The following is a 15,698-nucleotide window of genomic DNA, read 5'->3' on the forward strand; positions in this document are numbered from 1 at the left end:
GTAGAAAAATAAAAATTAAGATATTTGAGAACAGTGGAATGTTTTATCAGAGCTTTTATTGTACAAAATCGGAACCAAAGCAGTGAAAAAGTTTTAGATTTTTCTGTTTTTAATAAATGCGTTTTTTTTGTTTTTGAAAACCTGATGCGGCCCAGCCTTGCCCAGACCCTAGGTCCAGTGGCCCCCAGGTAAATTGAGTTTGAGACCCCTGGTGTATAGTATGTGTCCTGTGACGGACTGGTGACCAACCCAGGTTTTACCCCGCCCGCTACGCCTCCCTGTCAGCGACTGTGGAAGACAACTGCACACCGCATGAACAGCGGGCCGGTTAGAAGGCTAACGTGTGTGCTACAAGGCAGGTAAGAGAGCCATGTTTGTCAAGACCAGACTAACTTACCCTCCTCCTCGCTGGAGCCCCTCTCCACGGCTGGATAGAGGGCCGATGCAGTGCTGACATTCGAGGGCACGGCTGCGCTTTTGCTGAAAATCCCACTAATGAACTTGAGCATCTTGCGGTCACGAGGAGGAGCTCTTTGGATTGTTCCCCCTTGGCCCTCCTTCCCCCGCCTGGCATCCTCGGAGAGACAATGTAGGTCGCTGTTGTCCAGGGTGCGACTCGTCCCTTTTCTTTGCGGCCGGTTCACATCAGAGGCGGCGGGTGCAGCCAGGGAAACCTTAAATCTGTCCTCATGAGCATTATCCTTGTTCATTATCCCGGAATAGCCTCCACTGAGGGGAGCTGCTGGACGAATGAGCGTTCCCCGTCCATCGCTGTCGGCCCAGGAGGCCCTGTAAGGTCCCAGAGTTGGAGCTGCCACCATAGGGGGCGCCTCCCTGCGCTCCAGAGTCTTTGCGGAGTGATACAAGCTTGTGTTAGCATCTCTAGCCTCCCTCCAGCATGCAGAGTTGGCCCCCGCGTGTGTCCTCAGCAGCACTTCGGGGCGCTGACTCGCCTGAGGCGGGATGGAAAACGGGAGGCTACAGCGTGTGCGGTTGTTTAGCTCGGCTCCGTTGTCGCCTTTGAGGTAGAGCCTGGGCGGCTCCCGGTAGAGCTCCGTCTTGGGGCGCAAGGCATCGGAGCGAGGCCCCTCTCTGCGGACGGTGGTCTCAAAGCTGCTTCCGCTGTACACCTTCACCATTTGCCTCGCCGGGGGTGGGGCGACAGACGGGTCCTTGGTTTTAGCAGGTGGGACGACGTCCTTCTGGTCTCTCCGCTCAGCTCTCCCCCAGTTGTCATTAGGGCTGCCATACTTGACCTGCACCTGCTCCGCGACTTCTTCCACTTGGGTGCTCTCTTTATCCGCCACTTGAGGACCGACACATCCATCCACCTCTTTAGGGCCTCTTCTCACCTCCTCCTCCTTCTTTGCTTCCCCCTCTGGAAGGGCATCCTTCTCCTCCTGGTTCCTGGCTACATCCTCCTCTGGAAGAGCCTCAACCTTCACCAGAGTGAGGGAGATGAGGTAGGTGGTGCGTTTCTGTGGGTTGTCGGCGTTGCTCATTGGGACATCAGTGCTCAGCTCTGTGGCACCTGCTCTCTGACCAGGGGGACCTCAGTCATGGCTGAAGTAGAGGAGAAAGAGACTCTTTAAGATCAGCATTCAAAGCATGGAGTATGCTTGGAATATATTTGAATGCATTAGCCATTGGCTAAACAAGTCTAGACTTTTTTTGCATCCATTAATCCACCTTCCATGCTGCTACAGTCAAACCTCGGTTTTCCAACACCCCGGTTTTCGTATGATTCGGATTTTGACAAAAACAAAATGTAGCCATGGTTTTCAGACAGGCGACCTCGTCTGTGATTTGGTTTAACAAAAAGATCAACGTGATGTCAAACGTCCATATAATTTGGTTTTCACATTCATCCACATTTAGCTTTGTTTTTTGGAACCCCGGTTTTTGTACGATACAGTTTTTCACAAAGACCAAAATGTTGCTTTGGATTTCCAACGTATAATTTGGTTTTCTCCAAAATATTTTGCCTCAGTTTTTTGCCCTAATTTTCAACTGAAATTTTCACACCAATTTTCCATCTGTTTTCAGTCACCTCCAATTTTGCCTCCATTTTTGCCAGTTTTAGTATGATTTAGTTTTCATCACAAAAAAATTGGTACGTTTTCTACATTGTCAGACAATGTGTATGTACACGTTTGTTTTGTTTTTCTACTACATTGCACAACAATGTATGTACAAATGAGTCTGTTTGCTCACTGTCTGTGTATTTCCTTTAACTGAGGATGGCTGCTAAATAACCCGCCATGGGGCCAAAGGAAGTTCTGAGTGCCAGCAATTCCATAAAGGCGGCAAGAAACACTATCAAGAAATAACTATTAAATATAATATACCGTGCAATTAAATATTCATTTATCTGCTTCAGCATTAATTTTGCAGTTTTCTATAAAAATTTTGGAAATATTTATGTATTTTTTTTTCATATTTGTGTGTCTAATTGAGTTTAGATCATTTCCGATGGGAAAAATGACTTCCATTTTTGTACATTTTGTTCTACTTAGACCTTTTGGAAGAAATGAAGAAGGAAAACCGAGGTAGCGCTGTACTTGTCTGAGCTAATTCATTGACGAGCCTCGTCTTGTGTGCAAATCTGACAGGTAGCTGGCATCAAAGCCATGATATGAGCTGGCATTCTGTTGCTGCAGTACAAATAACACAACATACAAAACATTGACAGCATTTCCCTTCCATCTTGTTCACATCGTACCGTCAAATCTGTCGACCCTGTGCACAAATGAAGGATTCGGCACATCAGACCAGGCTGACAATTAAGAGACAATCGATCCAACACAGAAAAAATAGGGAGCCTGCTGGGGAGGGAAAAAAATGGAAATCATTCACTTGTCACGATGCGTCTTGAGCTGGATCCTCCATTTGACAATGTCATGCGTAAAAGCGCTGCTGGGAGAAAGAAAAAAAAAGACATCTGTTGTTATGCACACCCATCCCAAAAAACAGGAGGAAGGGGAAATAGATGGCGATGCTTCCTCGTGTCCGTATCCTTCCTCTAGCTCCTCTCGGTCACCGCATCCTCTCCTCCGAGCGCCTCATCCAATTAGCAAGTCAATAAAATGTGTCTGTGAGGCAGAGGGAGGAAGCCCACCAGCTCTCCACAGCCCCTCCTCCTTTTTTTTTTTTTAAACCTTCCCCTGCCTTGCAGCCCCCCCACCCCAGTTACTCTACCGTTATCCTGCAGCTCCTGCAGGAGAAGCTGTGTGTGGCAGGACGGTGGGTCTTGCTCACGTTCATCAGATTTTAATCTGTGCCAACACTACAAAAAAGACAAGAGGAGGAAGGAGGAAGGGGGGATGGGCGTGGATGGGGGCGGTGGGGGGTGGGGGGCAAACCTCCTGCCAATGCATCTGCTCTGGGTGCCGTCTCTCTCCAAAGCAATTTATGGCCGCTCACATGCAAAAAGAGGCGATAGAAAGCTGAAAAAGACGATGGAGGATGGATGAACCTGGGGGGTTGGGGGGGGCATATTATAAGGCTTAATCATTTTGGGCCACTCATCTTAGCAGAATTGTTGTTTGGCCACATTGGAGGCTTTTCCAGCATGAAGTCTTTTTAAGGTCATCTCAATAGGATTCAGGTCAGGACTTGGACTAGGCCACTCCAAAGTCTTCATTTGGTTCTTCTTCAGCCATTCGGAGGTGGACTTGCTGGTGTGTTTTGGATCATTGTCCTGCTGCACAACCCAAGTTGGTTTCACCAAAAGATTGGCCGGACATTCTTGAGGATTTCTTGGTAGAGACCAGAATTCATGGTTCCGTTTATCACAGCAAGTCTTCCAGATTCTGCAGCAAAAGAGCCCACACCATCACACTACCACCACCATATTTTACTGTTGGTATGATGCAGTGTTACTTTTACACCAAATGTGAAGGAAGGACACACACCTTCCAAAAAATGTCCAACTTGTCAGACCAAAGGTTTTGGGGATCATCAAAATTGAGACGAGCCTTACTGTTGTTTTGGTTCAGCAGTGGTTTTGGTCTCGGAACATTGCAATGCAGGCCATTTTTGCCCAGTGTCTTTCTTATGGTGGAGTCATGAACACTGACCTTAACTGAGGCAACTGAGGCCTGTCCTTTGGATGTTGTTGTGGGGTCTTTTGTGACCTCTTGGATTGGTCGTCGCTGTGCTCTTGGGGTCATTCTGGTTGGCTGACCACTCCCGGGAATGTTCACTACCGTTTCCTGTGTGGATAATGACTCTCACTGTTTTTTGCTGGAGTCCCAAAGCTTTAGAAATGGCTTTTCCAGACTGATTGAGCTCAATTAATCTCAGTTATGTCTCAACTTGGTGGGCAAACACATTTTCCACACAGGGGTAGGTAGGTTTGGACTTTTCTCCCTTAATAATAAAAACTTTCATTAAAAAACTGCTATTTTGTATTTTTGTGTTGTCATAACCATTAAAGTGTGAAAAAATGCAAAACAAAATCCAGTCAGGAAAGCACTGTCCATACAACAGTCCTGCGCTGTCTATATAAATGAGGCTGTTAGTTATTTTCCTACAATGGCTCAATGAAGTACTACAAAGTATCAATCTAGAGTAGTGCTTTGGGAGGGCAGGGGCGTAAAAGGCAGGGGGACAACACCTGTATAAAGTCGTGGCATTCTTTTTATGTATGTATTTATATGCGCTTAAAACAAAGTGCAGCCTGTTTTTTCCCATATTGGGTGGTGGCACTTTCAAAAATATAATTTATAAAAACAGCAGAAATTGAAAAATTTACAGTAATTGCACAAGGCTGAAGTCAAAATATTAAGGAAAAAGGTTGTAAACTCACACAAAAAAGTAAAGAAAACTAAACAAAATAATAATTGTTGAAAAATTAGGTTGGGAAAAAACTACAGTATTAGGAGTCATAATATTCTGAGAATTTATAAAGACTTTAAGAAAAAAAGATTTATCTATGAAGCAGTTTTTTCCCTTAAAATATGTGACTAAATATACAATATACATATACAATATCAAATTGTGGCCAGGAAAACATTTAGACAACCCCGGCTTAAACAATGCTGGTGCCAGCAACAAACGCAGTGGTTTGTACATGACTTAATATTACAGGTTCTCAATAGCACAAATGATATAAATGATAATAACGATGGCTGCACGGCGGGCAAGTGGGTGCGCAGACCTCACAGCTAGGAGACCCAAGTTCAATCCCTCCCTCCGTGAGAGTTTGTGGAGTTTGCATGTTCTCCCAATGCATGCGTGGGTTTTCCCCGGGTACTCCGCTTTCCTCCCGCATTCCAAAAACATGCTAGGTTAATTGGCCACTCCAAATTGTCCATAGGTATGAATGTGAGTGTGAATGGTTGTTTGTCTGTATGTGCCCTGTGATTGGCTGGTGACCAGTCCAGGGTGGTACCCCGCCTCTCACCCAAAGACAGCTGGGATAGGCTCCAGCAACCCCCGCGACCCTCATGAGCATAAGCGGTAGAAAATAAATGAATGAATATAAATAAATATATTAAAACGAAGGAACAAAGCTACAATTATTGAGGTTAATATACAGTCTATACTGACAGTCAGTGGAAACTTTAAGGTATAAATGTATGCATAGGTGTACTGGTCGGACGGTTGTACTTCTATATACCTTGCAGCTTTATTGTTGACTTGTGGCTCGGGTAGTTGAGATAATGAGTTGTCATGGTTCATTGCACACGGGTTGGTTTCTAAGCAAAAGTGGACCAAATACTATAATAATATTGTGCAATACACAGTGGATGTCTGCATAATTTGAGGATTGGTTTTGGAGGCCTTTAGGAAGGCCCAAAAAGGGCCAGCATGGTTAGTCAAGTGAGCGGTACGTCTATCATGCCACGTCCATCATGTGAACGTCATGGTGGAGGCCGGTTTGATATACAGTGATATAAGCAGGTGAATGGCTCTGTTGATAATAGTCCTGGGCGAGAGTGTGACAAATCCCAACCAGGACCGCTTTTGCATGGCAGTGAAAAAAATCTGATACTGATATCAACTAATATTGCATTTTATGCTGATATCGTGCAGATAATTATCGGTACAGTTCTTTTTTTTGCTGAGCGTCGGTACTTACCTGTAATGGGAGGCATGCTCAGGTGGTAGAGTGGGTGTCTCCCAACACTCCATCCTCCCGGAATCATGTCGAAATGTCCTTGGTCAAGATATTGAACCCCTAGCTGCTCCCGATGCTACGCCACCAGTAGGTAAATATGCTAACAGTGTCAAAACGCTCTGAGTGCCTGAGAGGTGGAAAGGCGCTATACATGTGAAAGACCATTTCCCATTTAATGGAGTAATAATTCTGTTGACTTATCTTTTGTGTCAAGACCGGAAGTCGCACATGAAATGAACCTTTGAGCCAGTGAGTTGTGTTGTGTTTAAAAGTGTTTTTATTCTGTAGTTCCAGTGCAGGTTCATTTCAGATGCTTTTCCAAAACAAACACAAAACAGCCATTCAACTTAAAATGAATGGGATCCACCTCTTCAGTTCACCAATAATGAATAAAAACGGATTTTTCCCCCGAATTGACTTTTGAGTGCATTTGTGTATTTCTTGACATGATTTAGAGAGAGTTCTATTTCACCATCAATATTCACTGTTATTTCTGCAGTCATTTCTTCTCTTGGGTGATAAACATCAACACGAATAACAAATACAGTTATATGACTAAAGATCTGCTGCTCGCATCCTCTTAAAGACGCTGCATCTCCTGGGTGTACACGGACGGGTGCACCATGTCACACTACGTATGGTGCATCTGGAAAGCATTCACACTGCTTCACTTTCTCCAGATTTTTATTTATAAATTCATTTTGTCCTTCAAAATTAGACACACAACACATAATAGCATGAAAAGATTTTTTTTGATATGATGCAAATACCTGTATATGAAAAATAAAAGCAAAGACATCAAAGAATCATGTTAGTGAGTGTTCACTGCCTGAGGTTGCGTCACAGTTCAATCTAAGACTTCATGGCAAAGGCTAAGAATACTCGCTGATTGCTTTTTTTCACGCCACTATGGGGTATTGCGTGAAGAATTTTGAGTGGGAAGAAAAAGAATTGACTCCATTTTGGTGTACGGCTCCAACGTGAAGCGCTGTGAATACTTTCCATATGCTTTCTAAATTCCAAATATTGCAGTATGACAGACACAAACTTAAAGTCATGAAAGTGTGACATTTACTTCCTCTTCAATGTGTGATTCCTTTTTCCAAAGTTGGAGGAATAACATACAAACTCCTTGAACGTGAAACCTTTTAGCCAAAGCTGGACCGTTACCTCTACCGCTTCGTCTTCTTCTTCTGGCAGCAGCTCAGCTTTGTGTCTGAGTCAATGTCTCCTGGTCGCAGAAGTACGAGTGATTCAGTGCATTCAGGGCAGATATTCGTTTGGCAGGGTCAAAGGTCAACATTGCCTGGAGAGGAAAGACAGAGTGGTACATTACAGATGTCAAAATGACACCTGCTGACCGTCAGCCCTAAAATCTTTCATTTACCATCTGTTGTGCAAACAGTGATAGCTGCCATTTCGCAAGATGTTTTTGCTCTGATCCTGGATGAGGCCAGTTGCCAGGCAACCGCAAGATTCTGATAAGTTTATGGTTGAAATAAAAAATTTAAATAAAAACCAAGTCTCTGATCACATGTTACCCAGAATGCTGCCATTTCCAATTCTTGTAAATGCATCATTAAATTGGACACATTGATTTAGTTCACAGATTTTGTTATGCAATATGAACTTAGTTAGTGCACGGTTCGATTCCACCCTCGGGCGGAGTTTGCATGTTCTCCCCGTGCATGCGTGGGTTTTCTCCGGGTACTCCGGTTTCCTCCCACATTCCAAAAACATGCTAGATTAATTGGCCACTCCAAATTGTATGAATGTGAGTGTGAATGGTTGTTTGTCTATATGTGCCCTGTGATTGGCTGGCACCAGTCCAGGGTGTATCGCCTCTCACCCAGAGACAGCTGGGATAGGCTCTAGGACGCCCGCGACCCTCGTGGGGCTAAGCGGTAGAAAATGGATGTTATACTATACTATGTACTGCAAACTACGACCACAATTATAAAGTTATTGTTAAATCAATACCTCTCACACCGTGCCAATAACAACTGGGAGTTGTGCAAGTAGTGTGTATGTCATATATAGCGTGTGTGTGTGTGTGATTGTGTGTGATATACCCTGATCAAAACCAAAGACCACCAGTTGAAAAATGTCCCATTTTACACTTTCAGATCTTGAGGTTCTAAGCTTCTGAGGTTGAAAATGCAGAAAGAAGAAATGGGAGTGTTTGTTTGGCACAGAGCTGGAGCCCCTTCCCTTTATCTTGAGTTTAACGAGGGATAACACAGCATGCAGCATATCATGCATGGTCTTCCTGATGGGGACCTCAAAGTATCCGCACATCAAACACACAAAACCAGTGATATTCTGGTCTGCATACAGACTACTATGGAGTATATCTGACTATTATATATAGTATTGTCGCTGAAGAAGATCAAATAAAAAAACATGTTTGCTGAAAAGTGAAGGGTGTACACTGACTAAAGGCGGCCATGTCTTACCAGCAGCAGCCGTGCCCCCTGCTCATCTATCTCTGGAACAAAGTCAGTTAGTGGGCGGGCCGAGCAAGGGGGGAAGTGTTTCCTTGAAAGCGTAACATCACTTGGCCACTCCTCCTCTGGTGGCAGACCGATAACCCTGCAAGGACCGTTTTTCAGTCGCACGCCAGCACACTGAGCTCACGCCGCATGAATGCATGACTCACTCAAAGATTTTCCCAAGTTGGTCCACTTCAGATTCTCCACAGAAAATGGGTCTGCAAGTTAAAGAGATGCAAGGTGATGAATGTATGCTTTACCGCTGGAGGCACCGTTTGTGTCAGGAAGGCGGACAGCAACAGGACGTCTCACATCCGAAAGATTAGCTAAGTGTGTAACACTGAATGGTGGCGCGTTGCCAGTGCAACACTGACACGTTTTGCATTCTGCATGGCTTGCATTGCTTTGGGGGTTTTTAGACCCTCGATAAATATCCAGCACGTTATTACTGATATCGATATCAACCAAGGTTATGAACTATGCTAATTCTACCAGATGCATTTCAACAATAGTCGTACCTCGCCACACTGCGGTTCTAATTTCATGCTTTTACTCTATCAAGGTTTTATCGAAACATCTATATTAACCTTCCTCTTGTGTTAGCTTTCTGGTATCATCTCTTATGTTAACGGGTCGGTTTTGACCCATGTATTAAATCAGCTATAAAATACACTAAAAACAATAAGTTACCATCAAATTTGCTTCTCATGTCTTGGTTACCTTCTTAGGCTTCCTCATCCATGAAAATGTTGGTTTTGGTGTGGGCATGTAGGACTTTTTTTGTCACTATACCCCTCAATTTTAATTTCCAAAAATGGTCAAATGAACCTCAAAAGAATCATATTAATAAATTGAATTATTTTGTTACCTGGCTATTACTGAGAGCTATAGAACATATCTCTTAAATCAATTAGTTTTATTTATTTTCTCATTTTAGTACTAATCACTAAAGAAACATCTATGGTGTTGGGGTGAATTTTGACCCATATATATTAATGTCAAGAAAAGGGAGAAAAAGTGATTGTTTTCAGCAACAGAACTTTAGTATAAAGTGAAATGAAAAAGCAGAACAGGTCCAGATCTTGGTTCACTGTACTTCTTGCCATTCTTTCCATGATCCAAATAGTAAATGTGAAATCAGCCAATCAAATGAGTGAATTCACCTCACATGTCTGGACATTGTTTTTCTGCTGGTATATTGGAAAAGCGGTCAAAATGAGAATCCCCTGAAGCTTACATGATGAAAAGAGGAGCTGGTTGTCATTGTGTTGGCTAATTGTACACTTATGATTTCAGTTGTGGCTCAAAATATTGCTTTATAGTCATATTATTATAACCGGGTCGAAACCGACCCTAACAATACAGTGGTCATAATTTCAACCAGACCATTTTAAAATGTAGTAAAAATGATTTTTTTGGTTTTATTTTGTTGAAATAGAGTTTCCTGACAAAGTCAAAAAGCCTTGATGCAATAAACAAATGTTATGTGATTCTTTTTCTGCATTAAAATATAAAACGGGTCGGTGCCAACCCTAACACAAGAGGAGGGTTAATTAATCACGCTGTTCTGTAGTTTAATATGGCCTATTAGTCCAAAACCAAATTGTACATATTATTGCCTAAATTACGCATTTTCAAGCACAACAATGGCTGAAACAACAAAAAAGGCATTCAAATAGTGAATGCAGTATTCTACTTCTACTTTGTTCACTAGGTGTCAGTAATTTTGTGCCATGACCGAGCGGTCTGCCGAGTAAATACACACAATGACAACATTTCATCCGTCCTGTATGTCCGCCGTGGTGCACGGTCAACCTGGGTTGTTTACATTTTGTTATTTATACGGGTATAAGTCATTTTCTTATCATTGGAAGAATCTATACCGGTACATTAAAAAACATCCCTTGTTTAGTGGAACAATCGCCAGACTTGATTTCCAGAACAACAGGCTTTTTATTGCAGGTTGACACAATCATCACCACCACCATCATAAAATGGGCTCGGGTCTGTTCTGGAACTAATTAACCGCCATAAACGAGGGTTTACCGTATACTGTGCAACGTAAGACCGGCAGGAATCTTTCAGACCTGCAATAAAAGCCTGTTGTTCCGGTGATTCTAATGGTGCTTGTGTGTCTAACCCAACATTACAGTAACTTTACTGACACTTGGTGACCATTGATTTACCAGTGCAGCCATATTTACTGTATGCTTGCTGTATTCTTGTGCTGTGGAGATTCATGGATAAAAGTACCAACTATGTAGTACATATGCTGTATACGTCATTTGGCTTTGACAACTGCTGGAGCTGATGTGGTATTGTGGTGACCGCACATTAACAACAACTTGAGTCTTTTAATACGATTAGCAATCTGCTGACTCACTTGCGCTTGAACATTTCAGCAAAGATGCAGCCACAGCTCCAGATATCTACAGGTGTGGCATAGCTCGACTGCAGCAAAACCTCGGGGGGCCGATACCACAGTGTCACCACCTCAGGAGAAACAAGCATGGAGAAGACAAGGCTTTTTTTGACATTTTCTTGCTAAATTTGATTTTTTTGAATGCGTTGCAGGCCAATTAAGAAAAAAAAACTATGACCAATGCACAACTGTGGAACTGTGGAAAAAATATCAATTGCAAATGTTCTTACTTAAAATTGAGATGAGCTTTTTGTGGCTCATAAAATATTCAAGTATTTCTGGAAATATGCCAAGTATAAAGCTAAAACAAAGCCTTCCGCGTCTAGGCTCTTACCACAGGAGTGAGGGCCATGTGGCAGGCGTACATGCGGGCCAGTCCGAAGTCGGCTAGCTTCACCTGGCCCTGGCTGGTTACCAGAATATTCTCTGGTTTCAGGTCTCTGTGCATGACTCGGTTAGAGTGCAGGAAAGCCAAACCGCACAGCACCTGTCTCATCAGGTCCTGGGGGAAAGAACAAAAATTCAATAAATCAAATTTTAAAAAATATCACATGTATGTAAGTGTATGTTCCTTTTTGATTGGCACTGACTTTGATGCGTTCAGGGGCTAACCCCGGAGCTGGGGCTTTCTCCAAGTATGTCTTGAGATCCTGGTCCACGTGTTCGAAAACTAAAGTGACTTTGATCTCCTGTTCTGACCTCTGCGTGGCGCAAACATCCATGAGCCTGGCACGGAGGACAATGACTTGCTAGAAGGACGGTCGGCACAAGAGCAGCACAAAAGGGGGTCTTTCAGTCTTACCTGACCACGTTGGGGTGGTCAAACTGTTCCAGTCGTTTCAACAGCGCCACCTCTCGGACCGTGGACGTGGGGAGGCCGTTGTTGTCCGTCTGGACGCGCACGCTTTTTAGAGCCACAAACTGACCACTCTCGGTGTCACGGGCCTTGTACACCGTACCGTAAGCTCCACCGCCGATCTCCGCCAGTCGCTCATATTGGATGGTGGTGGTGCCGTGGGCCATGGCAAACACACTGGAGAGGGTGAACACTGTCAGTCATCACATTGCATGGTAGACCATTGGATATGCACCTACTGTAGACACATGGCCGATTCTGCAAGTTTACAATGATTGACTGCAGTTGTTAAAAGGTGAGTGCAAAAGGACTCAGACATCTAATAATATATATATAATATAATACATTTGTCACCTATTCCTTTATACTTTCTCATGCACTCCACCTCATTATTAAGTTGAAAAAATGAACCTGTTATATACGTAATGCTGACAACTAAACGTGACGCAAGGCCAAAGACTTCAGCGCCACAGTCATAAACAGAAAAAACTGAACAAGTTGAAAAGCGCGGGTTTGGTGACTCGTAACATTATGAGAGTACGCCAAGCACACTGTACAGTATATTTCACATAAAAATGTTGATGCTGGTCAAGTTTGAACATAAAAACAAGCCTGCGGTTGCTGGCTCGGTGGGATAAATGATAAATGAAGGCAGGTTTCCATTATCCTGGGTGCCAGCAGCAAGGAATGCATGTTCAACCTACAGACTCCAGCATTCATTTTACTACAAAAAAGTTCCCGACATCCCATAATGACTCACCAGACAGTGATGCAACATCCTCTAAAATGTGTCAGCACTGGTTTGCGGGTCTGTAGATCAATTACCCGACTAATACCAGCGAGAGAGGTGTATGCCACTTTGATGGCGCTTCCAAAGCTCTGCTGGGTCCGAGCTTGTTAAAGAGTTTCTGCAGGGAGACTGATTGAAGAGCAGCGCCAAACACTTTTTTTTTTTGTGTGCACCTCTCGTTGCTTTCCAAATTCCAACAGCCTCAAAAGGCTGTCCAAGCTTGTTGTTAACGCCGTGCGGAATGCGACTTCAGCTGGCGAGGTTGCTTCATAAGCCAGGAGCAGAAGTCAAGTGTAATTTCAGGCTGATCGTCAATAGCCGGACCGCATTTAACAACCTTTTGGAGCATTTAGAGGCCGAGCTGGCTGGAATCCTCCACAGATTTACAAGCAAAAGGTGTATGACTATAAATTATGACCAGATCGATGCAGTAATAAAGAATGTTGGCTCTAAATATTCCGTCACGGTGCCAAACCACAGTCGTCGGGTCATCAATTTAAGTCAAACGCGTTTAAAGAGAGGAAGTGATGCTTCCTCATTCATGCTTGACACTGCACTTTTTCTCTCTGAATGAAGATGAGTCATCGTCCCATTAACCTATATTCCTGATCATCGACAGAGTAGAACGGATCCTCCCCGATACACCCTTCCCTCCTGCATCGAGGCTTTGCTAAGTCGCAGATTTTAAAATGACTATTTCCTATATTGTATCGACACACTATCTCATTGACACTTTGCAGCAACAAACATGCACACTTACAAACGTGCACTCTGAATATCAGAAGTTACTTCAAGAAACGACCAGGTTGTACTGCATCTGTCATCAGTTTTGGGGGTTAAGAGACCCCCAAAAGGAGGAATTATATGGTAGAAGAAGAAATAAACATTCACAGTCAGTATGAGGGTTGCAACAATAAATCGATGAATCCATGATAAATCCAATATCCAAGTAGTCCAAACTATTTAGTATTCGATTAATCATTCGAATAAGCACATTCTAAAAATATAATTTGAACGACAAAAAAAAACAGAAGAAATTGAAAACTAGTTGGGAAAAACCAAAATGAAGTCAAAATATTAAGGAGAGTAAAAGTAATATAATATAATGAAAATAATTTACAATTTTACGAGAAGTTTTTCAAGAAAGGTCGTAATGGGATGAAAAATAATGTAATTTTAGTAAGAAAGTGATTTTTTTTAATCAGCAGTGATGGAAAAAACTGCTGTAATTACATATACAAAAATAAAGTCAAAACTAAATATTGAGAGAAAGTCATTGAAAAATTGTAATTTTACAAGAATAAACTCATAAGGAAGAATAATGTAATTTTAGTAAAACTATGTTTAAATATTAAGGGAAAACGTGTTATTTTCTATAAGTCGAAAAAAAACAAAGTTCTTTTTGGACAAATAAGTTGGGGGGTCTATGATATTATTGGAATAAAGTGAAACATTAAGGGAATAGAATCTTAGTATTACAAGAAGAAAATGTACAAAGATTACACAAGTAGAAAGTTGAAATATTAGGAATTTAAAAAGTCCAAAGTTGATACTAATAATGTGCTTTTTCAACAATATCACAAAGCTGAGATGCATCTTTTTCATGAAATACTGTATACTAAAAACTATACCAAATGTCAAGGTGGCCAAAATGTTTGAAATGACAGCCCTGGTCTAGGACCTAATCAATTTAACTCAGTTAATCCAAACAACCTTCACATTAATTGACTAAAGAAAATAATCGTGCATTGCAGCCATAATTCATTTTAACTTCCCACGTGGCTTCAGCCACACCCGCTGAGGTAGCTCTCATGCCAGTGTCGTGTTTACGGTCAAAATTGAGTTCGTAATTTATGAGGTGTTCGTTACCACGGAATGTCGTAAACCGAGGATCATCTGAAATGGATTACGATCCGCGGCAGGGCACAGACCATTTGGGGCGTGTTGAGTACAACATCCGGGAACTAACAGTGCACTGCTTTTTAGACATTTCAGTGTGAACTCAATGTGCACTCAAAACACTCAAGTGTGGAAGTGCGAGCATAGCTACTGTCAAAATTCGCGCCCTCATTACATAAGTCGTATACTTATTTAAGTGTACTGTGGGAGTGAGAAAATAGCTAACAAAGCAGTGATGTCATTCAGGGCTTTTGTGAATCCAAACATGGGCACTAAAGTAACTCCCATCTTTCCCATCCTCACCTTCATTGACGTGGCCAAAGCCAAGCTGACCTGCAAACGCCACACGGACACACGCACGCGCATGTTACGTAAACGCCTCAAGTCTTGCGGACAAATTGTCACTCACACAGTTGCAATAAACAAAAATACGCTAAACTGTAGCTTACCTTCGTTTGTTTTTTTTCTCCAGAAGCAGGTCTTCGCTTCCTTGGGAACTTTAGGAAGCGGACATGCTTCCATGCGGTGCCACGTTGACGTTCAGGCCGACACACGAGGCTCACAGACGGCCAGCTCGTGCAGCCCGCCAACGGACCTCGACCAAGAAAAGACAATCAATCGATAGGACTTCGACCACCACCCAGCCTCTTATTTTTTCTTTTCTTTTCAGGCCGTGCACTCTTTTGAGGAGGGGGTTGTCACTTCCTGTTGCATGAAGAAACTCCAGTCAGGAGGCGGGGCTCTACTGAGTTCTCATTAGCATAATGTTCACATTCAACAGGCTACAGAAGCGTCAAATCGATGTGGGCAATTGACTTCGGAACATTTTGGCGTGGTTGTCATGTGACAGGCACGTGACTATCCCAAGCTATGTCTGATCCACAAAATGGCAACATGTCAAGTAAGCTCATTTTCAAAGCTGATTTATTGTCATTAAAGTTCAGCTTTAAACCCATTTAACAATTGTGCCGCTTTAATATGGTGTCAAATATTTCAGTTCAACCGTTCTAACATGACGCCATAAACGATAGCTTTGAATATATCACTGTTAAAGTTGTTATGGGAAGCAATTAGTACTGATGTACAGACATAATAATAAAGCCTTAAAGATACAG

General features: G+C 42.8%; 2 protein-coding genes across 5 annotated transcripts in view; both read right to left on the bottom strand.

Moving 5' to 3' along the window:
• Nucleotides 1–7,425, bottom strand: part of LOC131106443 (arf-GAP with GTPase, ANK repeat and PH domain-containing protein 1-like) — a 37,486-nt gene extending 30,061 nt beyond the window's left edge. For 2 of the 3 annotated variants that reach the window (XM_058055517.1, XM_058055515.1), the window contains exons 1-2: nt 2,723–7,024; nt 398–1,563 (exon numbers count right to left, since the gene is read on the bottom strand). In XM_058055517.1, coding sequence (XP_057911500.1) covers nt 398–1,502 — 1,105 coding nt within the window. In that variant the 5' untranslated portion in view covers nt 1,503–1,563; nt 2,723–7,024. Of the gene's footprint in view, nt 1–397; nt 1,564–2,722; nt 7,025–7,294 lie in introns of those variants that run through there. The other variant, XM_058055516.1, reaches the window with a different exon arrangement.
• Nucleotides 1,420–15,405, bottom strand: cdk4 (cyclin dependent kinase 4). Of its 2 annotated transcripts, XM_058055529.1 has the most exons (9): nt 15,033–15,405; nt 11,841–12,071; nt 11,629–11,764; nt 11,373–11,540; nt 11,000–11,109; nt 8,784–8,834; nt 8,581–8,716; nt 7,295–7,430; nt 1,420–1,563 (listed from the first exon to the last, which is right to left on the bottom strand). In XM_058055529.1, the coding sequence occupies exons 2-8, from the start codon at nt 12,059–12,061 to the stop codon at nt 7,329–7,331; spliced, it is 924 nt and encodes a 307-aa protein (XP_057911512.1). In that variant the 5' UTR covers nt 12,062–12,071; nt 15,033–15,405; the 3' UTR covers nt 1,420–1,563; nt 7,295–7,328. The 2 variants fall into 2 exon arrangements, with proteins under 2 accessions (XP_057911512.1, XP_057911511.1); XM_058055528.1 differs by lacking the exon at nt 1,420–1,563 and having other exon boundaries at nt 7,175–7,430; nt 15,033–15,403.
• Between the last annotated feature and the right edge of the window lie 293 nt (nt 15,406–15,698).

The sequence above is a fragment of the Doryrhamphus excisus genome, chromosome 18, assembly GCF_030265055.1.
Source record: "Doryrhamphus excisus isolate RoL2022-K1 chromosome 18, RoL_Dexc_1.0, whole genome shotgun sequence".
In the NCBI taxonomy this organism is placed as follows: domain Eukaryota; kingdom Metazoa; phylum Chordata; class Actinopteri; order Syngnathiformes; family Syngnathidae; genus Doryrhamphus; species Doryrhamphus excisus.

Bases quoted from the DNA above. Each gene is read 5' to 3' on its own strand.
- cdk4 (XM_058055529.1), bottom strand. From the start codon at position 12,061: ATGGCCCACGGCACCACCACCATCCAATATGAGCGACTGGCGGAGATC. The intron at 11,765-11,840 runs GTAAGACTGAAA...CCTCCGTGCCAG, and splicing joins GACCACCCCAACGTGGTCAG to GCTCATGGATGTTTGCGCCA. The intron at 11,110-11,372 runs GTAAGAGCCTAG...GTTTCTCCTGAG, and splicing joins ACATGGCCCTCACTCCTGTG to GTGGTGACACTGTGGTATCG.